The sequence below is a fragment of the Cibotium barometz genome, chromosome 37 (genome assembly GCF_041138505.1).
Source record: "Cibotium barometz isolate CiBa-2024 chromosome 37, ASM4113850v1, whole genome shotgun sequence".
In the NCBI taxonomy this organism is placed as follows: Eukaryota; Viridiplantae; Streptophyta; class Polypodiopsida; order Cyatheales; family Cibotiaceae; genus Cibotium; species Cibotium barometz.
In genome coordinates, this window is record NC_141082.1 from 6,713,406 (window position 1) to 6,740,546 (window position 27,141).

At 46.5% G+C, this 27,141-nt stretch overlaps 1 protein-coding gene across 1 annotated transcript in view; it reads left to right on the forward strand.

The window, feature by feature from the left end:
• Nucleotides 1-26,240, forward strand: part of SURF1 (Surfeit locus 1 cytochrome c oxidase biogenesis protein) — a 45,640-nt gene extending 19,400 nt beyond the window's left edge. The window contains exons 3-7 of the mRNA XM_086776515.1: nucleotides 429-526; nucleotides 609-892; nucleotides 5,760-5,931; nucleotides 24,909-25,198; nucleotides 25,333-26,240. Coding sequence (XP_086632641.1) covers nucleotides 429-526; nucleotides 609-892; nucleotides 5,760-5,931; nucleotides 24,909-25,198; nucleotides 25,333-25,387 — 899 coding nt within the window. The 3' untranslated portion in view covers nucleotides 25,388-26,240. The remainder of the gene's footprint in view (nucleotides 1-428; nucleotides 527-608; nucleotides 893-5,759; nucleotides 5,932-24,908; nucleotides 25,199-25,332) is intronic.
• Nucleotides 26,241-27,141: the final 901 nt, after the last annotated feature.

Genomic DNA, 27,141 nt, shown 5'->3' on the forward strand with positions numbered 1-27,141 from the left:
TAGTGGATTTGCTTGATGTAACATACAAATCCCACCAAAAACATCCCCTAGAGCTATAATCACAAAGATGAAAATGAAATGGAATTGTGAATCGTGATGTGGGGTGAGGTGCACATGTAAAATGTGCATGATGGACCTTGATGAAATTTCTCCATATTCTTCTGTTGGAGGGTTGTGAACTGGCTCTATATCGAGGTAGTGGGGTTAGAAAGATGTTGAAGCATCTCATTTTTCGAGGGGCCGTGTGACAATCCCAAGAAACATGTCTCTGATTCTCCTCTTGGTCCTTCGCTGTCCCATACTTCTGCATAATCATAGGAAAGCATGTTAAGGTTTTGATTGGGTTTAGTTTTTTTATTTGGGATTATTTTCCATAAAGGTAAAAGCTAGCTTGCCACTAGAGCCTAAGTCTGTTTCCAGCATTTCAGGAAATACAAAATGGCGGTGGTCTGCAATACTGCTTTTCATACCAGGGCTTTCTGCTTTTGGCCTTGGCAGTTGGCAGCTTATGAGGCGCCAATGGAAGGTACGTACTGCAACAATGGCGTAACTTCTTTTATAATTTCCATTCTTTCATTGCTGTAACCTGAGCTGCCACATGTGCTCAGGTGGAGCTGCTTGAACATCGACGAAATAGGCTGAGAGATGACATTGTTCCTCTTGATCTTGCTCTCAGTTCTGCTCAAGCGGATTCTGGGCAGAAAAGTGAAACAGAGGAGATACGTGATAATGTTCTTCAATCTTTAGAGTACAAGAGGGTGCAATGTGAAGGGGTCTATGTGGAGGATAAATCAATGTTTTTAGGTCCGCGTGGACGTACCAACCATGGTGTAACTGAGCGGGGTTACTATCTTATAACCCCTCTTCTTCCAGTGCAAGAAGAGAGTGGGAAGTAAGTCTTTAAGATTTCTGGAGGGACCTTTTCAGTTTTATTATACTCGTATCTTCGTACAAGCACAATTTATTTCTTTTTAGTGATCAAATTGTTTCTCTCCTTTGCAAGGGCCACAACTCTAAGGAGGTCATTAAAAAGGTTTTTTCACTGCCAAGTGATATTTTTTGGTTCAGTATTCCTACAGTTTGTGTACAGTGCGAAGTGTACTTAACATCCTTAACCACTATGCTCCTCATCCGACACTCACTACATGTTAGCTTTCTCTTTATTTAGTTGCACCTCAGATGCTTGAAGTTTTTGTTTGAGTTCACAGTTTTCCTTCTGCAAGCCTAGGATTTGCTGTGGAAAGATAAAAGAGCCACTCATTCCTGAAGAATTTTGAAGCAAGGCTTGTTTCCTATGAAAACTTTGGATGGTGGCATGTCTCTCTCTCATGTCTACCTGCATCTTGTACAAGGGCAATACTGCTTTTGGTAATACATATACCTTAAGGGGGAGGGTGGGCCCATCTTCAACTCCTAGTGTGATTTGAATGTGCGAATCTGAAATTTCTGGTTTTATATCTTTAATCGTGCACTTAATCAAGTTTATAGAAGTGCTCTGAGAAGACGCACCTCCCAACAACGAGAGAGAGAGAGAGAGAGAGAGAGAGAGAGAGAGAGAGAGAGAGAGAGCTCCCTGCTCCTGCTGCCCAGCACCTCCTCCCTTTGCTCCTTCTCCCCTGACCCCCCAGCCTTGCCCCCCCCCTCTCCCAGGCGCATCTCTCCTCCAGCCATCCCCTCCTTCCCGTGGCACCCTACCAGCCCTCCCAGCTACCTCCCCGCCCTTCCTCCGTCTTCTTCTTCCCCTGCGCTTTCGGGGTGTGGAAACTGTTACCCCTCCCCTTTTTTCCTGTTTCCGCCCTTCCTGTTTTCCCTTGGTCCTCGTCTTGTCCTGATTTTATAGCGCCCCCCCCCCCCACACACACACACAAAAGCCCCCCTACCCAGCAGCCCAGGTTCTTTGGTTTTCCTGTTCATCTGCCACCCTGCGCCCCCTTGGAGGACACTATGGCAGCTGCTTCATCTACCCCGACCGATGCAGCACACAGATGTACTTTTTCTACCGTGGAATTCCAGCTTTTGGCCTCTTCTATCACCACTGTAGAGGATACCACTTAAGTCGGCAAGGGTGTTGGCAGTTGCTAGCAGGTGGGCAGGTTAGAGACCTCGGCAACCAGGGCGGGATCACTGATATTCAGATGCTACCTGAGGATAGAGTTTGACTCCCTGAACTTCGCCTGCGAGTGTCCTTGACCAGAGCCCACTCCTAGTACGGGAGGCACAGCTCTTCTTGGCATGCTGGCACCATGGATTCTCACCTGTTGGCACATGCAACGGGTTTTTCGGTCATAGTATGTGTTGCCCAGCTTGAGCGAAGGTGGCTTGGCGCATATTGAGCCAACCTCGAGCTCAAGGAGGCCTGAACTTGATAGATCCTGTGACCTAGTGCAGAGCCCTTTTGGGTGAGCTGATCATGGATGGATTGGTCGGGGAGGAGTTGGAAGGATCTCCTGATCAGCCGCATTTCCTCCGCCTTCCTACCCATGGAGGCCTCAAGACACTGGGGATTTGATGGATCTTCTCAGAGGGCCCCCCCCCCTCTGAAATCTCAGCACTTGCTTTTCAGCGAGCTTCTTCCACACCTGGCAGGTTCTCTATCCCGCCCTCATTCAAGGTCCCCTCCACTTTCCAAGAAGAGAGAGAGAGAGAGAGAGAGAGAGAGAGAGAGAGAGAGAGAGAGAAATGAAATGTTATATTAACGTCTTCAAAAGGCCAAAGTGACCTATGAGACCAAAGTTACAACCATGTGACATCTGATACACTGTCTGGAAAAGAAAAGAGATAGCCCCACAATACATCAGTAGGGGGGAAGCTAATGCTACTAGTCAAAATGGGGTACATGAGTACATGGATACGTGAATACATGAATATGGGGGAGTACAAAAGTGACAATGAGTACAACAGTATATGGCTGGAGTCGTAATCATCCTAGGAGCTCTGGCATGGGTCTCTGCCGGATGGCCCGGATATCTGCCATAGTGAGATGCCTGGTCGGACGAGCCTGATGCCTTGCAATGATGCTTTGAATCCTCCGGTGTAGGCACCGTCTCCGATGTGAGGGTCCGCGAACCCTCGGGCGTCTAGATCTGCCCAATTGGATAGCTCTCTCAACTAGAGTCCCACGGGGTGCCCACTACTGGGCTGTCGGCTGTGTGTCCTCCCGGGTAGTCCCTCTAAAGAAATCAGTAATCTGTCTTTGTGTGGACTCCCTGCTAGTCGGGCGTCTGCTCCTGATAATGGACTCTCTGAGCCTGCGGATCTCCAGGAGATAAAAACCCAAGCATCGCTGATCACAATAGTCCATGACTCTAGCCAGTGGTCCAAATCCCTCTCTGAAAAGGCAATGGTAGCGCCCTCGAATCTCATAATATGCTGTGCAGCGACAGATGTAGTGCTCCTCCGTCTCTGGCGCTATCCAACAAATTTGACAAATCCTGTCCCCTGGAGGTATGCCTCTAAATCTGCCTGTCTCTATTTCTAACTGATGTGAAGAGGTGCGGATCTGCCCAATGGCGCACCTCAATCCATGAGACAGATGGGTATCCATGTAGCGCGGTCTAAGTATAAAGCCATCCTCAGTGGTGCGGAGAAGATGGTCTCTATAGAAAGCCATCTTCGTCCCCAACTCCTGTGAGGGCTCTAGCCATGTCCTCCTAGTGTCCAACTGAATGAGGTCCTGTCTGATGACTCTACTAATCTCAGAATGTGTCAAGGTGAGAGAGGGTGCCTCCAGAGATTACTGGAAGGGTGGAAGTCTGTCTAAACTGAACCCGTGGAGGTCAAACCAGGATGCTATCTGCGCATACCAACATGAAGTGTCTCCCTCCATGGCTAGCTGATGAGAGGACTCTAAAGCAAGTCGTGCATACCGGTGTTGGGAAGCTCCCAGGTGCTATGAATGAAGGACACTGATCTGGCAAGAGCCTTGACTACGATCGGTGGTGCTCCCATCTCGGCTCTAATATGGCCTGGAACCCATCATTTTTGCCTTCCCTCATAGGACACCTATGGCGCCCGATCTCACCTCTGTGGGGGACTAGCTCAGACTTCGGGCACCTGGCTGAGTTATTGTCAACTCCCGGAGCCGACACAGCAGGACCACCTGGACACCTTGAGAGGAGCCTCCATTATGATCCGCGAGATCGACTTTGCCATTCCCTGATTGGATTCTTCCTCCCGAGGATTGTTGGGATTCAAAGCTTCATGTGTGTGTGTCCGCCTTGTGTAAACCCCAGTTTGTGTGTCCATGTATATGTGCATGTGAACACTCTCTTATGAATGTGCGTTAAAGTGTGTGTGAAACCACTCTTATGAGTGGATAGGATAAGTGTGCCATGTGTCACTTGTCCAATGTATGTGTGTGATTGGTTTGGGTCAAAAGATAAGGCTCTAAACCTACAAAAGCATTGTACTTGGTGAGGATTTTGTATTAAATCTAATCAATCATTGAGTTGTGCAACATTACTTCTCTCTCTTGAGCTTTGTATCTCTCTCTCTGCCCTCTGCACACACAGTCACTATGGACAGCTTCGATCCCCTGTAACCTAGCCTTGACACCTGCATATCTGATTTCAATAAGGATCCCCCCGATATCTTGTGGATAGCCTTTTTCACATGCACCGGAGTTCCTCTTGTGTTTTTTTTTGGTTTTTCACATGGCAGCCTCAGGAGCACTCACGGGATCGGACCAGGCAGCTTGACAGAATTCCAGTGGCAGATTGGTGATGACCTTCCCTCCCCCCCTCAGTGGGTTTGTGTGGTCAGAATCCCCTCCCCCCCCCCCCCCCCCCCCCCCTCCCCCCCTGCCCCTCTTGAGGTTAGAGGGGCTGCATCTTAATGCTTATGGCTTTGGGAGAACAGTCCGTTGGTCCACATATAGTTGTAAGTCTGCATGGACAACACATTCCTACTTTGAGCATTGTGGAAATGCCATTCATTCTAAAATAAGCATGCGATGCCTGGAGCATGAAAGCTGAATGCACAATATGGACAACATGCATATTTGGTTCTATGTACATTATACTACATGCTTTTTCAGGTTTCAGAGCTCTCTCAATCGTGGGCGACTGATGAGAAGATTGGGTTGATGTCACAAATCTCCCATTTGATAACATGTATATTCTTTTATCTTGGATTGAGGTTTCAGGGACGGGGATTTGTGTAATTCATATGTGTCCTTGGACTGCCACCCATATGATTTACCACCCCCCCCCCCCCCCCCCCCTCCGCCCCCCACCCCTCTCCTCCCTCCTTCCTGCCCAGAGACTGACACCAGTGAGAGCTGGATCTAAAATGTGCTGGGGGCAGAAGCAGGCTACCAGCTGGATTTTTGACTCTGGTGCATGCTGCTGCTGCGCAACTCCAGCCACCTCCCCCCCCGTCCTTCCTGCCTAGAGGCGCCCTGCCATGGGCTGCACACAGCAGGGAGCCAAGGAGTCTGTCATTGTATAAAGTAGGCTGGAGCTTTTGTGAGAGTTCCTCAAAATCAGTTTAGAATATGATGCAGTATAGTCAATGGTGTGGTTAGTGAGAATGGACATGCTATGAGATCATGGGGGAATCTGCATGACTTGATTGAATGCCTAGCTAATCACCTTTTGTAGGCACCTTCTGAAGTGTTGTCTGTCTTGTTCTTCTTTTCTCATGTTTTAAAGCCATTATGATTTGAAGCCATGATATTTTATGCCCTTGTTTAGTTTCTTCTTTTTTCTTTCACAAAGAAGGATGTAAAGTAGGTGAATAACACAATGTCCTCTCCTTAGTGTGCAGGTCCCTGTATTAGTCAATCGTGGTTGGGTACCCGGAAGTTGGCGTGACAGGCCTCCAAAACCGACATCAGAAAGAAATCCTGATGTGGATATCTTGATTGAAAATGATAAGGCTTATAAAGGGTTTTTTACATTGCTGTGGGGTAAAAAACATGAAACTTCAGAGGTCAGTTTGTCAGCCTCTTTGGTGCAATGCTTCTAGGAAAACTGTCTCTGTGTGTGTGTGTGTGTGTGAGAGAGAGAGAGAGAGAGAGAGAGAGAGAGAGAGAGTTGATGTCTATGGAAGGCCCAAAGGGTTTATGAGACCAAAAATGATACTTATGATTTATGAGTTAAGTGGATGCCAAAAATACATGAAAACAAAAAGTCTTCCTAAAGAAACAGGGCTGGCTTACTATGCATGCCTTGTATGTAAAATGAAATGGGTTGAGATTATCCTATGTCACCCTCCTGAATGGAGTATAGAACATCAATGCCAACTGCATCAATAGAGAAAGAAAGACGTTATTAACATCTACGAAAGGCCCAAAAGGTCTATGTGACCAAAGAGATGTTTCATGTGGTTCATGAATAAAGATGGCAAGGCAACATGAAAGATGAAAAAACTAGCTGCCGAAATAAAATACTGGGCCCCCGGTGTGTATACAAGCTATAGAATTAATATATAATGTGTCATCCTCATCATGGACCAAGTACGTGGCCTCAATGGGACTGCCTCTCTGTGTTGTTGAAGCAAGTCCCACATTTGGAGCTGGTGAGTGCAGGATCTACATTGCTAGGATTTGGGACGGCTCACTCTCGGGAGGAATTATGCTCTCTGGGAGGACTCCCCAGATGCGCGGTGCCAGCTTGTGTCTGTCTGAGGGGTGCTCACTCGATGGGGATGACTAGCTTTGTCATGGTTCATTTGTCCTGGTGGATCTTGTATGGGCTGCAGGGCCCTCTGGTGAGGGCAAAGAAGTTAGTGATAGATGTTGGTGCGGTATCTCGCATCTCAGGATGCTACCTCGATAGTGTCTCTATAGTGCCTCAGCTCTAGTAGGTATAGTCACATGCATCTTTGATCTCTTTAATGTGTCAGCCATGATAAGGGCCCGAAACTTTCCAGTGGGGGTGTCGTCCTTTTTTTTTAAATTTAATTTTCCAAAAAAAGATCCTTCTATTAGCTAGAAAGAAAAAACCAGCCGTACGGCTGAATACAACACTGCTAAAAAAGCAATCCAAATATACATATGAGATAAGGAAGGGGGGACTCTTTCGTCGGCTGGCCGCTCTATTGGGGGGAGGCTACAACTGAAGGCAGAGGAAAAAGCCACACTAGGGGCTGTAGTGCCAAGAAACTCCACCGTACTCCCTGGATAGGTAAGGTCCAAGGGTCCAGGCACGGAAAAAAGCCTCATGCCGCTACTATATGCACTCCAAATCACTGGTCAAACGCTCAAAATGTCCCTGTAGGGTGTATACGAGGTCCACCCAGATGGAATGGATGTGGCCAGGATGTCGGCTATGCGTTTAGCATAGCAAATAGCAGCTGCAAGGTCAACTGGGTCATATTTGTGAAGATCGGTGCGCAACGTGGAAGTAAGTCCCTCGACAAAAGCGTGTAGCTTGTCTTCTGGGGTCAATGTGGAAATCTGTAGTACCAAGCTGGTAAACTGCGAGATATAAGAGGCCAATGATCCAGTTTGGCATAAGCGAGATCGTGCTTGAGAATCCGCATTGGCAGGTACAAACTGCTTACGGATGACACGCTCGAATCTGTCCCGCGTGTTGACGGTCTTCCCATCAGACAGTCGCCGTTGCCACCATAAAAATGCATTGTCTTTTAACAAAGACGCGGCGAAGGTAATCTTTCGTGCATCGGTGAGGTCCGTGGAATCGAAGTACAAGCGGAGCTTGTACAGCCATTGGTCAAGTGTACGCTTATTGCGTTGGCCGGAAAAGGGTTCGGGAGGTTTTATGTCCAGCTTCTTAGTTTTAGATGCTTGTAACAAGCGGCTTCTACCTCTGGGGGTACAATGTCGGTGTCTGGAAATGGTACGTCGATCGAAGCCGTTGAACTCGCAGGTTGAGAGTGTCGGGATTGCATCTGCTGCATCTACGACGTAAGAGTCTCCAAAGTCTTTTGGAGTTGACTTTGCATAGTTGCCATTTGGTTCTATATCTCTTGCTGCCATTGGGTGAGAGCAAGTTTGTCTTTAATGATTGGTTCATCCGCCATGGTAAGGGAAGCAACTGGATTACTTTGTTGAAGCTCTTGCTGGCGTCGTTGTGCCCTAGTGAGAACCATCACCAAAAGAGTGAGTGGGTGCCATGGAGGAAGGCTGAGGGGAGGTTGTCAATGGAGGAGCAGGAATAGACCACCCAGTGTAGTGTGGTCGATCAGGAGGAGAGAGTAAGGGGCTAGGATCGGGACTGGCAGAGCTGGTGGTGAAAGAGTGGGTGTCCGAGGAGTATATGTGGGTGTGGAGGGTCGAACAGTGAATTCCAAAGGAGCCTGCTCAGGGTAAGTATTAATCTCGTGGTAGATGAGAGATGTCTCCGGAATAGCGAGGCCAAGATAAGGGTGCCGCTCCAAGAGGAAACTGTAATGATGCAGGTCTCCGGGTGAGGTATGTATCTTGAAAATCCACACGTCAAATTCCCGGTCTCACGGGATGTGGGTGTGGCAACTTGGATTCGAAAATACGCTGGAGGAGCAGGAGCTAGCTCTGGAGCAGGAGAGGTTACAGGTACGGGAGGGGGGGTGTCCTGAATATAGCTGAACTCGTATGGTCCCTCGGCCACAAGCCACCACTGTAGGAAAATTTACTGAAAGACGGTGAAGTGTGTCCAGTGAATATGAGTTGGTGTTTTCAGCTTGTAACAAGTGATATTGGCCCCGGATATATGTTGTGCCCGAAAAATAATGAAGCGGTGGGTTTCTGAAGTATAAAGATGCCACATATTAATGTTTACAGGCACAAGGAAAGATCACACCTGAGACAGTGTGGTCTCCAGGGCTCCGCTTACTATACCAAAGAGTACATACAAATGGGTCCCAAAAGCTTCGTTAACGGCTACCCCCACTGCTCAATCTCGTTCAGACAAGAAGCCTCGTAGTAGGAAAGCAGCTACCCGCCCGAGAAAAGGCAATGTAACATCACGTTGGATTCCTAAAAAATTATTAGTAGCCGGGCTAGAGCGAACAGGATGCAAAGCCGGCTGGTCGTTACGTAAACGGGCACGCCAGGTTGGTTTTTTTTTTCTTGTGCACTGATCGGCTGGCCGTGTTTTTTTTTTCTGTGCACTGGTTGGGCTGGCCACTTGTTTTTCTTTTGGTGCATTGGTTGGGCTAGCCGTTTGTTTTTTTTTTGTGCGCTAGTCGGGCTGCCACTCGCTGGGTTCAGGTGTGCTGGGTGCTGGCTGTTACGACCCTGTGTTTTTCTTTGGACAGAAAGCAGGTGGGCACGGGAATGGGATGGACAGCGTGAAAGGCATCAGCTTGGAATCAAGAACCCATGTGTGGCTAGCCCAACTCTGAAGGGGACAAAAGGTTTTAAAGAAAGGAACAAAAGGATTTTGAGTTTATAAGGTTTTATAACCTTTTTGTGACTTAAAATAATATTATTTTTGGAAGTATGCGTTTTGCTATTCGCTTTTAGTTTTTTTTTTGGGAGAAAAGCGAATTGCATCCTTGTTATTAGGGAGGGTGGCAGAATTCGGGGGTGGTGGTGTCGTGTGATATGGAGCATCACCATGGCGATCACAGGCTGACTCTCTCTCTCTCTCTCTCGTTCTCAGGCGATCAGGCGCTACATGCTGAGCAAGCTTGCGCAGGTCTGCAGGACAGGAGGACAGCAACAAGCCGGCGGCTGCAAGTTTCTCTCTTGGCATTGCCACGTGGGCTGGACTGCGCTTGCTCTCTCTTTATCTGGATTAAAGCCTGTTGCAGACACGTGGACTGAGCAGGTGGCGTACAGGTCGGCAGGACAAGAAGCGCACGTGGCGGTTGCATGTGTGGAAGCAGCAAGGCGGGCAACCCTCTGCAGCGTGGAGCAGTCCGCATGCTAGTGGCGGCTGCGTGTGTGGAAGCAGCCAGGCGGGCGATCCTCTGCAGAGAGCTATGGTGCAGGTTCTTACCGAGTTTCTGCAGAGAGCTATGGTGCAGGTTCTTACCGAGTTTCTGTAGAGAGCTATGGTGCAGAGAGCTTAGACGAAGGACCGGGGGTGCTCTACAAAGGAACCGGGGTCCATGATCAAGGCTTGGTTGATGGCATATCTCGAGCTGTGGCCGGTGGCATCTCTAGCACCGTCACCTCACAAGCTGTGGCGAGACTTGGATACAGAAGATCAAGCTAAGATGCACGGGAGGATGTTCATGGAAGAGATGTGTTGTTTCTTTTCATCTTGAACTTATGTGTATTCAGGGGATTGCTTGACACGTCTTCTATCTTTCTCTCTGGGTTATTGAAAGGCACATGATATTGCTATGGAAAACAACCTTGGGTTTTGGCACCGTGCTTGGATGGTGTATGTGTGGATTTCTCATGGAAACAGGACATTGGTTTTCGAGAGGAAACAGGACATTGGTTTCGAGGAAACAGGCCTATGGTTTATGGGATACAGGTCTTTAGTTTATTGGATACAGGTCTTTGGTTTCATGTGGAAAGCATGTCTTGGATTCATGTGAACAGGTTGTAGTTTTCTCGAGGTTACATGCAAGCTATGGCTAAAGGGAAGGACATGTGGTATGGTATAGCCCTATTGTTGTTGGGAAAAGGTTTGAAGGATCCATGGTAGAGATGGAGAAGACCTTTGGAAAGCAGGGAGGTGTTGTACAGGTTTGCCTTCTCCATGGTATGCTGTGCTGTGATAACGAGAGTTCTCTTTTGGAAGTCCTGGGTGAAACTATAAGGGATCCTATTGGTGGAGGATTCTACAAGTTGTACTTTGTACTCAAATTTGATCAAGTAAAGAAATACCGCAAGGGGCGCCACTATGTTTTGGGCCAATCAGTGTCCGTGTAATGTTTGCAGGAGCACTCTAGCTCCCCTTGTTTGTTTTCCTTTTCCAGGTCCTCAAGGGTGTTGAAGTGTTTTGTGTGCGAGTGTTTGCCGCCCATCAAATTTCTGAAGGCCGGTTTCATGGTTCCATTGCCGGGATTTCGTCTACTTCCTCAAGGAGGCGAGCCCGTGGTTGTCACATCAAAAGGTTCTACATGAGGAAAGTGAAAAGGAAGTGCAGGAGACAGTGCCGGATTGTGTGTCTTTGCCTGTATGAGGTGAAGAGCAAAAGCTAAAGATGAAGCTCATGAGAAAAGACACCAAGGACAGGAAATAGTGGCCAGGAACAAGAAGCAGTTGAAGTATTATGGTGCAAGAGATGGATTGAAGGCTATGGCTTTCGACACTTTGTCAACAATGGTATCTTCACAGAGGCTTCATGGGTTTGGAAGGCAGCTTCTTTCTATGTTTAGCAGTAGTGATCTACTATGCTTCTTTGGGACTTGTGCTTACCACTTGGGTGGAGTGCAAGCAGGTTTTTAGTGCATGTGGATGTATCAGATGAGGCTCAGACGGAAGCGGAGGGACTTGATGAGGTTCTTATTCCCGAGCAGATACTGGCACATAAGGAAAGAAAGGTACAAGGTAAAGTTTTCCGTCGCTATCTTGTGAAGTTCAAGAACTATTCATAGATGGATGCGAAGTGGATGGAGGAGGGTGACTTAGCAGATTCATCTCGAGAATTGCAGCTTTATCTTGATGCCTTTGAGTTGGAGCTGACTCTTGCTACGGCTCACTCAGGTTCAGCAGAATTGGGGTCTGGAGCATTGCTTGATTCTCAAGAGGGGGGGTAGCACCTCCACTTCCTTGTTACAGACACGCTCAGTTTTTCATCTAGGAGTCGCTTGGTGACATCTTTGTATTCACCCAAAGGTACTGAGGCTGACAGTACATCTGTTTATGGGACTTCTATGATATTGTGTACTAGTCACATGAGATGGTAAAGTTGGGTATGGGTATGGTTCACAGTCGGCCGCACCTTGAACGATAACTGCACTATGGAAAACTCTGTCAACATCTATGGTTTTTGCCTTTGGAACTAAGGTATGACTGAAAAAGATTGGGACATTGATCTTTGTCATATGGTTCTGGCTGTTCTTGACCACAGGATCGGTCAATTGGATATTGAGATGATGCTATTTGTGGAGTTGGTTTCCTTTGGAATGGGATGGTTTGGTTGAGCTCAAAGTCTACGGCAACCTGAGCTAACACTTCGAGACTCTATGAAGGGCATAAGTCTTGCGAGCAGTCCTAGAGTTGGTTTGGTTCATGGATATATGGATCGAACTCTATTTGTGCATGTATGCATACACTTTTTGAGGTATTATTGTATTTTGGTGCCATTGGATCCTGGTACCATTGAGAATACATTGGGTAATATTGTGGATTGTGTTGTGTGATGCATGTATATTAGTATGATACATCAAGTACTTTATTATGCTCATGGATGCATCACTGGGTGTGACTCTTGCGTATGGCCATGAGACATATGTGGGAAGTACTTAGTGGATGTATTGTTTGGATGCATTGATTGCTTTTATATGCTCATGTTGTACCACCAGTCGTGGATCCTATGGGATGCCCATGGGTGTAAGGCTTGCGAGCAGCCCTTAGATTGTTACTTTGGAGTAGGTAGAGCATCTTGAGGAGCATATTGTTTGCGAATGCATATATGTGTCATGCATATGTGTGTCATATGTAGAATGATGCATGGTTTTGTTTTTGGCTAACACAGGTTACGTGTTTCCACTTGGTTTTAGACTTTTGCTGCAGGTTCTGAAGGAACAAGCAAGAGTTGTTTGTCACTCTGATGTGAAAGTGTGGCTTTTTTGTCCAAGATGATTGTTTCATCACTGAGATGCATTGTTATTGCGACCCTATGTTTTTCTCTGGACAACAAGCAGGTGGGCACACGGGCACGGGATGGATAGTGTGAACGACATCAGCTTGGATATGAAAAGGAAACCCATATGTGGCCAGCCCAAGTGTGAAAGGGACAAAAAGGGATTTTGAGTTTATAAGGTTTTATAACCTTTGATGACTTAAAATATTAATATTTTTGGAAGCATGCGTTTTTGCTATCTGCTTTTGGCTTTTTGGAGAAAGTGAATCGCATCTTTATAAAAAGGCGAAGGGTGGCAGAATTGGGGTGGTCGAGTGGCGTGTGGCGCTTCTCTTGGTTTTTGGTCGTGACTATGGTGGCGTTTGGCACTTCTCTCTTTGGGTGGTTGGTTGCCAGAGAGTACATGCGACTCAGAGATCTTCAGAGCAGGACCTTACGCCATGCTGTACGTGCCTTAGGACCTTACGCTATGCTGTATGTGGACTCAGGTGGTGGCGTACAGGACAGGAGGACAGCAACGGGCGCCAGGCGGGCTGCGTGTGCGGAAGCAGCCAGGCGGGTTGCGTGTATGGAAGCAACCAGGCGGGCGACCTTCGGCAGAGTGGAGTAGTCCACATGCACATGGCAGCTGCCTGTGTGAAAGCAGCAAGGCGGAGCGATGGGTTTAGGTGTAGGCAGAGCGATGGTCTGTGGTGGTGGTGCAGGTGGAGCAATGGTCTCAGGTGGTGGCGGAGGTGGGGCGCCGGTGGACAACGATTGCATGGCCTATGAGACAAGTCCGGGCGTGAAGATGTACAGCAGCTCCGACACGATGGGTGTCTGGGACGAGTTCTTGCGGGGCATCTACGTCTACGGCTTTGAGGGGCCCTCGGCCATTCAGTAGCGCGCTAACCGTCCTATCATCTAGAGCCGTGACGTTATCGTCCAGGCCCAGTTCGGCACCAACAAGACCTCCATGATCGCTCTCGCCGTCTACCAGATATCTCCGTCAGAGAGTTCTCTATTTCTCTCTCTCTCTCTCTCATCATGGATTGCAGGCTCTGATTGGGATACAGATGATCGAGCTAAGATGCACAGGATGATGTTCTTGGAAGAGATGTGTTGTTACTCTTCTTCATCTTGAACTTATGTGTATTCAGGGATTGCTTGACACGTCCTCTATCTTTTTCTCTCTGGGTTTTGGCAACCGTGCTTGGATGGTATATCTGTCATGGAAACATGACATTGGGTTTTTTTTCGAGAGGAAACAACACTTTGGTTTCGAGGAAACAGGCCTATGGTTTATGGGATACAGGTCTTTGGTTTCAGGTAGAAACAGGTCTTTGGTTTCATGTGGAAAGCATGTCTTTGGATTCATGTGAACAGGTTGTAGTCTTCTTGAGCTTACAAGCAAGCTGTGATTGTAGGAAAGGACATATGGTTTGGGTGAAGTTCAAGAACTATTCACCGATGGATGCGAAGTGGATGGAGGAGGGTGACTTAGCAGGTTCACCTCAAGAATTGCAGCTTTATCTTGATGCCTTTTGGAGCCGACTCTTGCTAAGGTTCATTCAGGTTCAGCAGAGCATGGGTTTGGAGCATTGCTTGATGCTCAAGAGGGGGGTAGCATCTCCACTCCCTTGTTATAGACAGGCTCAGTTTTCATCTAGGAGTCGCTTGGTGACATCTTTGAATTCACCCGAATGTACTGAGGCTGACAGTACATCTGCTTGTGGGACTTATAAGATATTGTGTACTAGTCACATGAGATGGTAAAGTTGGGTATGGTTCATAGTCGGCCGCACCTTGAACTATAACTGCAACTATGGATAACTCTATGAAGGGCATAAGTCTTGCGCGAGCAGTCCTAGAGTGGTTTGGTTCATATGTGGATTGAACTATATTTGTGCATGTATGCATACACTTTCTGAGGTATTATTATATTCTGTTGCCATTGGATCCTGGTACCCTTGAGAATACATGGGTAATACTCTGGATTGTGTGGAGTGATGCATGTATATTGGTATGATACATCAAGTACTTTATTATGTTCATGGATGCATCACTAAGTGTGACTCCTGCGGGATGGCCATGTGACATATGTGGGAAGTACTTAGTGGATGTACTGTTTGGATGCATTGAGTGCTTTCATATGCTCATGTTGTACCTCCAGTCGTGGAATCTGCGGGATGCCCATGGGTGTAAGGCTTGTGAGCAGCCCTGAGACTATTATTTTGGAGTGGGTAGAGCATCTTGAGGAGCGTATTGTTTACGAATGCATATATGTGTCATGCATATGTTTGTCATATGTAGAATGATGCATGGTTTTGTTTTTGGCTAACACATATTACGTGTTGCCACTTGGTTTTAGACTTTTGTTGCAGGTTTTGAAGGAACAAGGAAGAGTTGTTTGTCACTTTGACGTGACGGTGGGCCTTATTGTCCAGGATGATTGTTTCATCACCCAGATGCGCTTGAGGGCCATTGCTTTTGTCATATGGGGACTCTTTCTTCATTGGTTGCTTACTGTGTTATTGAGTGCAATCGAGGACGCTTGCTATTTTTCAAGAGGGGGGTATGTTACGACCTTGTGTTTTTCTCTGGACAACAAGCAGGTGGGCATGGGCATGAGATGGATAGTGTGAACGGCATCAAGTTGGATATGAAAAGGAAACCCATATGTGGCCAGCCCAAGTGTGATTCGAGAGGAAACATGACTTTGGTTTTGAGGAAACGGGCCTATGGTTTATGGGATACAGGTCTTTGGTTTCAGGTAGAAACAGGTCTTTGGTTTCGTGTGGAAAGCATGTCTTTGGATTCATGTGAACAGGTTGTAGTCTTCTCAAGGTTCGAGCAAGCTGTAACTGTAGGAAAGGACATATGGTTTGATACAGCCCTACTACTGTTTGGGAAAGGGTTTGAGGAATCCATGGTAGAGATGGAGAAGATCTTTTCAAGCAGGTAGGTGTTGTACAAGTGTGCCTTCTCCATGGTATGTTGTGCTGTAATAACGAGAGTTCTCTTTTGGAAGTCCTAGGTGAAACTATAAGGGATCCTATTGGTGGAGGACTCTACAAGTTGTACTTTGTACTCAAATTTGATCAAGTAAAGAAATATTGCAAGGGGCACCACTGCGTTTTGGGTCCAATCGGTGTCCGTGTAATGTTTGCAGGAGCACTCTAGCTTCCCCTGTTTTTTTTCCTTTTCCAGGTCCTCAAGGTTGTTGAAGTGTTGTGTGTGTGAGTGTTTCACCGCCCGTCAAATTTTTGAAGGCCGGTTTCATGCATTGGAGGGGCATTGCTTTTGTCATATGGGGAATCTTTGCTCATACGATGCCTTACTGTGTTATTGAGTGCAATCGAGGACGCTTGCTATTTTTCAAGAGGGGGGTATGTTACGACCGTGTGTTTTTCTCTGGACAGAAAGCAGGTGGGCACGGGCATGGGATGGACAATGTGAAAGGCATCAGCTTGGAATCAAGAAAAGAAACCCATGTGTGGCTAGTCCAAGTGTGAAGGGGACAAAAGGTTTTAAAGAAAGGGACAAAAGGATTTTGAGTTTATAAGGTTTTATAACCTTTTCTGACTTAAAGTAATATTATTTTTGGAAGCATGCGTTTTGCTATTCGCTTTTAGTTTTTTTTTTGGGAGAAAAGCGAATTGCATCCTTGTTATAAGGGAAGGGTGGTAGACTTCGGGGGTGGTGGTGTCGTGTGATATGGCGCATCACCATGGCGATCACATGCTAACTCTCTCTCTCTCTCTCTCTCTCTCTCTCTCTCTCGTTCTCAGGCGAACATGCGCTACATGCTGAGCAGGCTTGCGCAGGTCTGCAGGACTGGAGGACAGCAATGAGCCAGCGGCTGCAAGTTTCTCTCTTGGCACTGCCTCGTGGGCTGGACTGCGCTTGCTCTCTCTTTATCTCTCACTTGGGAGGAGGTGTAGGATTATAGTCTGTTGCAGACAGGTGGGCTGAGCAGGTGGCGTACAGGTCGGCAGGACAAGAAGCGCAAGTGGCGGCTGCGTGTGTGGAAGCAGCAAGGCGGGTGACCCTTTGCAACGTGGAGCAGTCCACATGCTGGTGGCGGCTGCGTGTGTGGAAGCAGCCAGGCGGGCGACCCCATGCAGAGAGCTATGGTGCAGGTTCTTACCGAGTTTCCATAAAAAGCTATGGTGCAGAGGGCTCAGACGAAGGACGGGGGGTGCTCTACAAAGGAACCGGGGTCCATGATCAGGGCTTGGTTGATGGCATGTCTGGAGCTGTGGCCAGTGGCATCTCCAGCACCGTCAGCTCACAAGCTGTGGCGAGACTTGGATATAGAAGATCAAGCTAAGATGCACGGGAGGATGTTCTTGGAAGAGATGTGTTGTTCCTTTTCATTTTGAACTTATGTGTATTCAGGGGATTGCTTGACATGTCTTCTATCTTTCTCTCTAGGTTATGGAAAGGCACAGGGTAATGCTATGGAAAACAACCCTGGGTTTTGGCATTGTTACGACCTTGTGTTTTTCTCTCTGGAAAACAAGCAGGTGGGCACAGGCATGGGACGCACAGTGTGGACAGGCATTAATTGAATGTGAAAAGGAAACTCATAAGTGTGGCCAGCCCAAGTGTGAAAGGGGACAAAAGGAATTTTGAGGTTATAAGGTTTTTAAAACCTCTGATGACAAAAATAATAATATTATTTGAAGGCATGCGTTTTTGCTATTGCTTTTAGTTTTTGGAGAAAAAAAGCAAGTGGAGGCGACTCTTTATAAAGGGGAGGGTGGCGGATTCCGAAGCGTGGAGTCGTGTGGCGCTTCTCCCTGGACATGGTTTCCTCCCACGCATGTGTGCGCGACCAGTTACGTGTGGAGGTGTGTGTGCACGTGGGCATGTTGTCGCCTGCTATTCTATGGCCATGTTGGCTGGCAGTGTTTCAGTTACACGTGTGGTGTTTCTTTGGCGACTGGCGGGCTGCAGGAAAGCGCAAGGTTGCAGGCAGCGCACGGCTGAGTAGGAGGCGGGGCTGGAACGCGCCTGTTTGCTCTCTCGTTCGGAAGGGGGTGAGAAACCTGCGCATGACTGCAGGGGAAAGTTGGCAGCTGCAGGACAGCACGTGGGCTGGGCTGCAGGACTGCTTTTAACTCGTGGGAAGACGGGCAGCAACACGTATTTTTCTCTCTTGCTAAGAGTCGGGCAGCAGCACATACAGGACTTTTCCACTCTGCAATAGACCAGCGAACTGAACCACCTTGTCTCTCTCTCTCTCTTTGCAAGGAGGCGGTGCTGTACTGAGCACGCTTTCTCTCTTTTGCTTGGATGTATGCGGGCTGGCTGCAGGAGGCACACGGCAGAACTACAGGAAGGCTGTGGCGGGCTGGGCTGCGGAGGTGCTGAACTGTAGGAAGCTCTGGACGGCGAACAGGGCAAGGCCTGGGCTACAAGTGGCTACAGATTGCACAGAACTACAGAGGTGCAGAACTGATCGTGGGTGTGAGGAGGACCATGCGCTTGATGTTGGGTGCAGGGTGGAGACTTGAAGATGATTATTTATCTTTCCCTCTCTCTCTCTTTCTCACCTTAAGGGCCTTGCATGTTTTCTCTTCTGTGTGCCATGGAAGCATAAGAGACTCTGAAACAAGAGAACAAGCTACAGATACACAGGACGATGTTCATGGGAGAGATTGTGTGATTTCTCTTCGTGATGAACTTATATGTGTTTAGGGATTTGCTTACAGGTTCTCTATTTTTCTCTCGCTTGGTACTATGGAGAAATACCTTGGTTTTTAGCACCGTGCTTGGATGGTGCATATGTGGATTTATCTGTCATTGAAACAGGACATTGGTCTTTCGAGAAGAAATAGGTCTTTGGTATCGAGGAAACAGGCCTATGGTTTATGGGATATAGGTCTTTGGTTTATCGGATACAGTTTGGTTTCGTGTGGAAAGCATGCCTCTGGATTCATGTGAACAGGTTCTAGTTTTCTCAAGGTTACATGCAAGCTATGACTATAGGAAGGACATGTGGTTTGGTACAGTCCTACTACTGTTTGGGAAAGGGTTGTGGGATCCATGGTTGAGATGGAGAAGACCTTTTCAAGCAGGGAGGTGTCGTATAGGTGTGGCTTCTCTATGGAATGCTTTGTTGTATTTGCGAGAGTTTTTATTGGGAAAGTTGTGGGTGAAAAGCTGTAAAGGGATCCTAATGGTAAAGGATTCGACAAGTTGTACTTTGTACTCATATTTGATCAAGTAAAGAAATACCGCAAGGGGCGCCACTGCGTTTTGGGGCCAATCGGTGTCCTTGTATTATTTGCAGGAGCACTCTAGCTCCCCCTGTTTGTTTTCTTTTTCCAGGTTCCCATGGGTGATGAAGTGTTTTGTGTGCGAGTGTTTGTTTCACTGCCCGTCAGATTTCTGAAGGCCGGTTTCAGGCACCGTGCTTGGATGGTGTATCTGTGGATTTCTCATGGAAACAGGACATTGGTTTTCGAGAGGAAACAGGACATTGGTTTTGAGGAAACAGGCCTATGGTTTATGGGATACAGGTCTTTAGTTTATTGGATACAGGTCTTTGGTTTCATGTGGAAAACATGTCTTTGGATTCATGTGAACAGGTTGTAGTTTTCTCGAGGTTACATGCAAGCTGTGGCTATAGGGAAGAACATGTGGTATGGTACAGCCCTACTGATGTTGGGAAAAGGTTTGAAGGATCCATGGTAGAGATGGAGAAGACCTTTGGAAAGTAGGGAGGTGTTGTACAGGTGTGCCTTCTCCATGGTATGCTGTGCTGTGATAACGAGAGTTCTCTTTTGGAAGTCCTGGGTGAAACTATAAGGGATCCTGTTGGTGGAGGATTCTACAAATTGTACTTTGTACTCAAATTTGATCAAGTAAAGAAATACCGCAAGGGGCGCCACTGTGTTTTGGGGCCAATCGGTGTCTGTGTAATGTTTGCAGGAGCACTCTAGCTCCCCCTGTTTGTTTTCTTTTTCCAGGTCCTCAAGGGTGTTGAAGTGTTTTGTGTGCGAGTGTTTGTTTCACCGCCCATCAAATTTTTGAAGACCGATTTCATTGGCTGCTGGCTGCCCACGTGGCTGGTTGAGGCCACGTGTGTGGAAGGCTTAAGTATAAGCCTAAAAACTTGGGCCTTTTTTTTTGGTGTGAAACGTCACCGTGAATAGTTGTGTCTTCTAAACACGAAAGGTGGCGCCCCTTGCTTGGATAGCGATTCAGCCCGAAAGGAATGCCTCCACGGAAATACGGGGCAGCCTGCTAGCACATGGATGCAACCTTGGTGTGAGTCTCTGCTTCCCATCGTTTTTTTTAAAGACAAATTTTGGGAAATGAATAATCAGGTAAAATTGGGCGAAAGGGTCAAAATTAGATGGGGCATTCTCTCCTGTTCTTCATACCAGTGTTGCCAGGCGTTTCTGAAACGGCAGGTATGAAACGGGTTTCATACGTTTTGAAACGTTTCATAAAAGGTAAGAAACGGGTACAAAAAGGTTTCATACAAAATAGAAAAAGCATGTATATTAACTTGAAATATACAAAAGAAAAAACCGTTGACATAACTTATAAGAGACCACATTGAATTCATTTCAATAAACACAAAATACATGTAAGATATGATGATATCACAAATCACGTGGGTGATCATCACTGATGACTAAACAGAAATCAAAAGGATCACCACGTGGGTGATGAGTCATGACTCAAAATCCAAGATCAAAATAAATAACATGTCCAAAGTTCAAACTAAATAACATGTCCAAATAAAATGATACTGGCAGCTGCTAGCTACTATCTGTATCCTCATGCTCATCCTCATCTGCATCTTCTGCCTATGGAGCCTCACTCTCAAGGTCACTGCCTCTGCAGTCTCACTCTCAAGGTCACTACCGGCCATCCCACTCACACCCAATGCGGGAGATAGCTCTCATTGCCTTCTTCCATCGAGGAGTCCTGACAATGTGGAAGGATAATCCACATTGAATAAACAACTTCATCAACTCCCTCGTTGCCTCTTTCATGGCAGCCTTTTGCATCCCTGCCTGTACATGTCCTCTCTTGAACACTGGAAGACTAGTTCTTTTGGCTCGAGGTGCTGAGCTAGAACCACCTGCAACACCACCTGCAACCTCACCACTGGTATCTTCCTCTCTGATACTGCGAGTCCTCTTGGAGACACTTTGACGGGCTTCAAGCTCTCCCAGATTGGGGATATCCTCAAGGGGGATACCTAGCTGCATGGCCTTCCAAGCCTTGAGGCTATCATAGATTTCTTGTGGCACATGCTTACATGGCCCAATGCCAAAACCCTTTGTTTGTGACAAATGTGCCTTCAGCCTGGTGACACTGCCATGGTGCTTATCAGCACAAAAGTTGCATTTCCACTTTCTGGAGCCCGAGCCACCATATCTAGACTCGAAGGTGACATTGTTCCAAAGAGAATCACCTGTTCGAGGCATCCTACAAGGCGGGGATAAATGCATATTGTTGGCCCTGCAAGTGCGACACAGAACATAAACTAATCTCATTATATGATTCATGATTTTAACCATCATCTTGGCCAACAATAGAGCAAGGGGAAGAGAAGGTAGATAGCCTTAGAAGTTAGGCCTCAATAGAGCAAGGGTGGACCGTGGAAGATATGCCATAAATATTGATGGAAGAGAAAAAAGTGTGCTGCTTTGTGAGTTGTGCAGAGAAAACCAACATAAAGCAAAACATGACATTACCCCTTTGGAAGACCTCCGCAAGGCCCAAGGACACCAAGGAGCAGGCGGGCTGACACGAGCGATGGAAGGCTGGTAGCCTAGCACACAAATCGGCGAAGTCACAAGCGGCCGCCACTGGGAAACGTGAACGAAAGTGCGCGGTTCGATTCACGAAACGATTTGTTTTTTAGGTTTTTAAAATATGCATGATGAAAAAAACGCGTTTCGTACAGGACGAAACGTTTCGTACGTTTCGAACTTGTACGAAACGCGTTTCTATGCAACTGTGTTCCATACAACTCTTGCTATCGCTAATTCTAAGGTTAATTAGCTGATTTAGGGCTTTTGGTTTTTTAGGGTTAGGTTTAGGGTTTTTTGGATGTGGGCATCCTATAGGTTGGAGCTTGTTTGCTCTGATACCACTGTGAGGACTTCCTAGTCTATTAAGACATAATTAAAATTGAATACAAGAACTAAAGATAATTAGAGAGTGGAAAGCTAAGTTGTTTGCATTGAGACACAAGGCCATGTTAAATAGGGCTCGAAGAGGTACAAATGTAGAGGCTCATCCGTGACGAAAGGGTGTGACTCTTGAATGAATAGTTATGTCTTTTGGACGTAGAGGTGTGTCCTTTAATCAATAGATGTGTCCCTTTGAAGAGACGTGTCCTTTGATGATGACCCATGTGACAAGGTGTGACCCTTCACTGGCGTCCTTTCAATGATTAAGAGTAATTAAGGGTAATTAAGTCACAATCGTGACAAGTTGCTCCCTTACGGTAAGGGATCTCAAAGTCGAACTCTTGCATGAGATCAACCCATTGGCCTTTTGACTCTTTAGGTCGGGTTGATCACAAATATACTTCAATGAGTGGTGATCCGTCGAGACAACAAATGGAGACCCATACAAATAGTGTCTCCAGATTTTCGTTGCATGGATAATAGCCAGAAGCTCCTTTTGCTGGGTAGGATATCTCATCCGTGCGTTTGAAAGCTTCTTGCTCTCAAAGGCTATGGGTCTTCCATCCTGTAACGAGGCTGCACCTATTGCATAATCAGTGGCATGTGTTTCAACTACAAAAGGTTAACTAGGATCCATGATTCGCAACATAGGCACTGAGTGACTAGCTCCTTTAGTGCTCTAAAACACCGATCCGGCTTGTCACTTCAAACCTCCGGAGGACTTATCTTGCCCTTCTTACTTCTCACCCCCTATAAAAGCTGAGTCAAAGGGGTAGCAATCTTGGCATAACCCTTGATGAACTTCTTGAAAAAGCCAGTGAAACCAAGAAATGGAATCGGCCATTTCATGACCTTTCCGAACCTTATCCGGATCAATTCTCACACCATCAACAGAGATGATGTGACCTAGATACAAGAGTTCGTGCTTGAAGAAGTCATACTTTGACTCCTTCGCATAGATTTTCTCTCGTCTATGTATCTCCAAGACGACTCTGAGATGTTGTATGTGCTCTTCCAATTACCTATTGTAAATCAATGTCATCTAAGAAGACAACAAACCACTTTCCAAGATATGGACAAAATAAATCATTTATCATTTGCTGAAAAGTAGCAGGAGCATTGGTCAACCCAAAAGGTAGGACCAAAAACTCATAGTGGCCATGGTGCGTCCGAAACGCAGTCTTAGGCACGTCCTCAGGTTTAATCCTTATTTGATGATAGCCTGACTGTGATCAATGGTGGTGAAATACTTAGCACCCCAATGACGATCTACCAGGTCATCCATCCTCGGCAAAGGCATATGGATAGGGGGGTGCTGGGTAGAGGAAGGGGAGGGAAGTAGGTGCAGGGACCTCTCTCTCTCTCTCTCTCTCTTTCGCTCGCTATCAATTCTCTGATCTGCACTTTGAGATAGGGTTGTGGTGTCCGCGTATCTCATAGTTGGGCATCGAAGTATGTAATGCTCGTCAGACTCAATCTCCCCAGTACTACTTAGCTTGCATATTGGTCGAGGAATGCCCTCTGCTCTCCCTGTCTCAATCCGAAGGCGGTGTGACGACACCGTGAGATGACCAATGGTGATCCTCATGGTGTGGGATGTGTCTTTGGAGATAATTGGAATTTGGTCCTTACAATAAATCCATTCCCAGTGACCCTCAAGAAGTGCTCTCTATAGTATTGAAGCTTCAAGGAAAGCTTGGCCAGGGATATCCATGTTTGGTGTGTATGAAGTTGAGTCGGATCTAGTTGAATGATGCTGTTGATCTCCTGTCATGAGAGATCAAGAAAAGGGAGTCCAGGCGGTACTCAAAATGGGGGAGGCAGTCTGCATGAAAGCCATGTGACTCCACTAACTGGTGTTGCATGCATACCAACAACTTCTATGACGACTGTCTAGAGGCCTGCAAGACATGTACGTATGTGATGGCCTGGAACATGGTGTCTATGGCTGATCTGAACTTGGCCAGTACTATGGCATGTGGCACTAATGGCTTACTCCTTATCATGTGTGAGAGCATCATTACCTGCAGTCTCTCCACTCTCATCCAATCCTCCTTTCCCATGTCTGGTCCCAGAAAGACGCCCCATACATCACTGCTAGCGGGCAGACCAAAGTATCAAACAGGCAGCATTTTATACTAGGTTCCTAGAAATGGGCCTGAAGACAGTCTCTCCAAATGACCAAGAGTGGCATATCCCTGTGCAAATCATGCATGGGCGGTCAGGCGCATGGTGAAAAGGGGGTGGTAAAAGTGATGCCCAAATATACATATGATCTGGCCAACTCAACCTCATCTCCTATGTATCTGAGAGTATTTGGCTGCAATGGAATAGGTGTTAAAAATCGTAGTCTTGGTCTTCCCAAAATTTTTTGTGAGATCCCTCTCATCTCACAAGGCCCGCTGCAAAGCATTCAAGTGTTGCTACAACCCGTCGGCTGAGTCCGATACGAGGACTAGGTCATTGCGTATAAGAGAACGAGCTTGTGCCGGCTAATGGGTCAATGAAGCCCAAGATCTCATCAATGTATAGCCCAAAGCAATTTGACCCCAATAGTGCTAATCTCTCTCAAAAGACCCCCTAGTGCAGATACCGGCCGGTTATGGACTCGTATAGTGTAATCACTCCCCAAATCATCTCACATGGGTAGTGGAGCTCCTGTAAACACCTAAGAAGTGGTGCTCTGGGGATGGAGTCAAAAGCCTTGCAGGAATCCACAAAGCAACAATAACCCGCTGCCGGTGTGCCCTAGCCTCCTTATCATGGCTGAGGGTAAAGATATGATCCATTGTGGAATAATTCCTCCTGAAGCGTGCATGTCTTGGTGCTCTTTGTCTCTGCGTTTGCCAGTGTGCAAATCTTTGCCTCCAATATATCATCCCCATAGATCTTGGCCAAGGTATGGTCAATCATGATAGTCCGGTAGTTATTGGGGTTGGTAGGCTCTCCTCCCTTATGGATGGGAACAATGGTGTTTGTGGTCAAGGAGGGGGGAAGGCCTTCACACAAAGCTGAGAGAGAGAGAGAGAGAGAGAGAGAGAGAGAGAGGTTGCTAAGTGGCAGCATTTGGGTAGAATTTGATTGGTGTTTGTTTCAAAATTTGAACCAGGTTCAAAAACCCAAATTGAAGGCAATGAAGGTGGTTGGTGTGATTAGAGGCAGTGAGAATCCTAACATGTTTGTACCAGCAAATGAACCTGCATCAGGGCAGTGGTTCTTTGTAGATGTTCCTGCAATGGCTCTTGCTGTCAATCTTCCGGAAGATACCATTTACATTGAGGCTTTGCAGGACAAGACAGTTGATTTTAAAGGAAAACAATATCCAGACCCTAAAGATCCTGAAGCACTCATTACCTCATCAGTCATGCCTTCCGATCATTTGAGTTATGCTTTCACATGGTAAGCCGTTTGAAAAAGCATTGAGATATATATTTTTGGCTTTCAACCTGTGTTATTCTTGTCTACCCTATTCTCCTCTCCCTCCCTTCCCCCCTCTTATTTCTCTTCCTCTTCTGGCGTGGATTTGGGTACAGGTTTACTCTCTCTGCTGCAACTACTTTTATGGCATGGAAGAGGCTTTTGAAATAAGGGTTTTGGGCATAGCAGGTTTTTCTGGCTTGTGGTGACACTGTTTTTCAAGCTAAAGGAATTGTTTGTGTTATCGCTTTTTCTGCATCTCTAGATGACCGAAGTTCGAGAAATTTGCACCACAGATTATAGTGAGAGCAGTTACCCATTGCCACAGGGGTAGCAGAAGGGGATTGGTTTGATGGTGGGGGTCATGAGGCATTTTTGGACGCCCAACTGCCTTTTTACAATCATGTTGATCATTTTATGCTGTATATTGTCGAAGGCTTACCCTTTCCTACCATCATGACATACTTACTTGGAGGGTCCTGACACGTTTTCTAGGGGAAAGGACTTTTCTTTTCTTGAAGGTGGTTTGGGGCTTCCCTGAGGCCCTCTGGGCCTTTAGATCCACCTGTGTATGGTCAATGTTGAGGACAAGTGGTGCTTTTGGAATATGCAATAATATGGTAGTGCTAAGAGCTGCTACCCAATTTTCCAAGGAAGGGGAGAGTGACAAGGTGACTGGTTTGCTAGTGATGCCTTGTGGGTACACATGCTTTTACCAGGTGCCCATGATTTCTGAAAGAGAAATTCAGTTCTCGAGTAAAAAGGCATAATTAATCTTAGCGAAGGGCCTCAAGTCAAGATATTCATCAGCCTTAGCGCGTGGCTTTAATTAAACTGCATAGAACGAAGGGTCCATATTGATTCATGTTATTTAAATCGATTGCCTCTCTTGATTAACCAAAATCATTCACTCCATTGCTAAAGATGGGTACAATAAACTATTAGTAATATCTATGGAAGGCTTTTATTTTTACTTCACGATTTAACCCCCTTTACCAATTGGTTAATGAAGTAGACTTCTTGATATCCTTTCAGCCTCTTCTTTGTTGTTACTTCGCTCCCTCACACATGTTTTGCCCAATTCTCTTATTAAAATTTAAGTTACACGAGGCAAAGCATGGAGGATCGTTGTTCTTCAACACATTAATTTGATATTCTTGTGTGGGAGTTTGTCATGGACATCGCTTGTGTTGTATTGAAGCTTGATTAGATGAAGAGGTTAGGGAGTTACTTGTGAAGGCCATGAGGCTTGTATGGGTATTGTGGGGATAGGGGGCCCTAGAGATAGGGTTGGTGGCAACTTGCAAAGGGGAGCAGGGGGTCATTGACAAAGGTTGTAGGAAATAGTGGGTACGTGTATGTTCCGTTCAAGGAAGCTGTTATTAGAAATGGTTAAATGAGGGGTTGTAGAAGTGGAACTTTGGCTTGTGGGGGGCTCTTGGCAACTCGAGAGTTAGGTGTAGATAAGAGGATTTGTGTGTGCATGTGTGCGTGTGCCATGTGTAGATGTGCACATGTAATGCTTGGTGTGCTTTATTTAGGTGGAGGGGGAACAGTAGTTGTCGGAACAGGGGCAGGATGTAGTTGTATGGTAGTGCTTTTAAGAACTTGGGCTATTAATTGTTTGGTTGTGTCATAGTTAGGTAATTGATATATCTTACATGCATCTCCATTTTGAATAACTTTACCTTACATCTAGATAGGATACATCAATTCATAAAAAGCTAAAATATATAGTGAACCTTGGCACCTAGATATAACGAGGGCTTGACATAGTTTCTCCATCTTGCATGTGTCTCCCTTCTCTTCTCTTCTCCTTGTCATTCCTCCTCTCTCTTGTGCAAGTGAACATTTGCAAGGTGATGGATGTTACTTCCAACCCCACCAACCTAGGGTTAAATGAAAATGCAATTGTCATTGGCCAT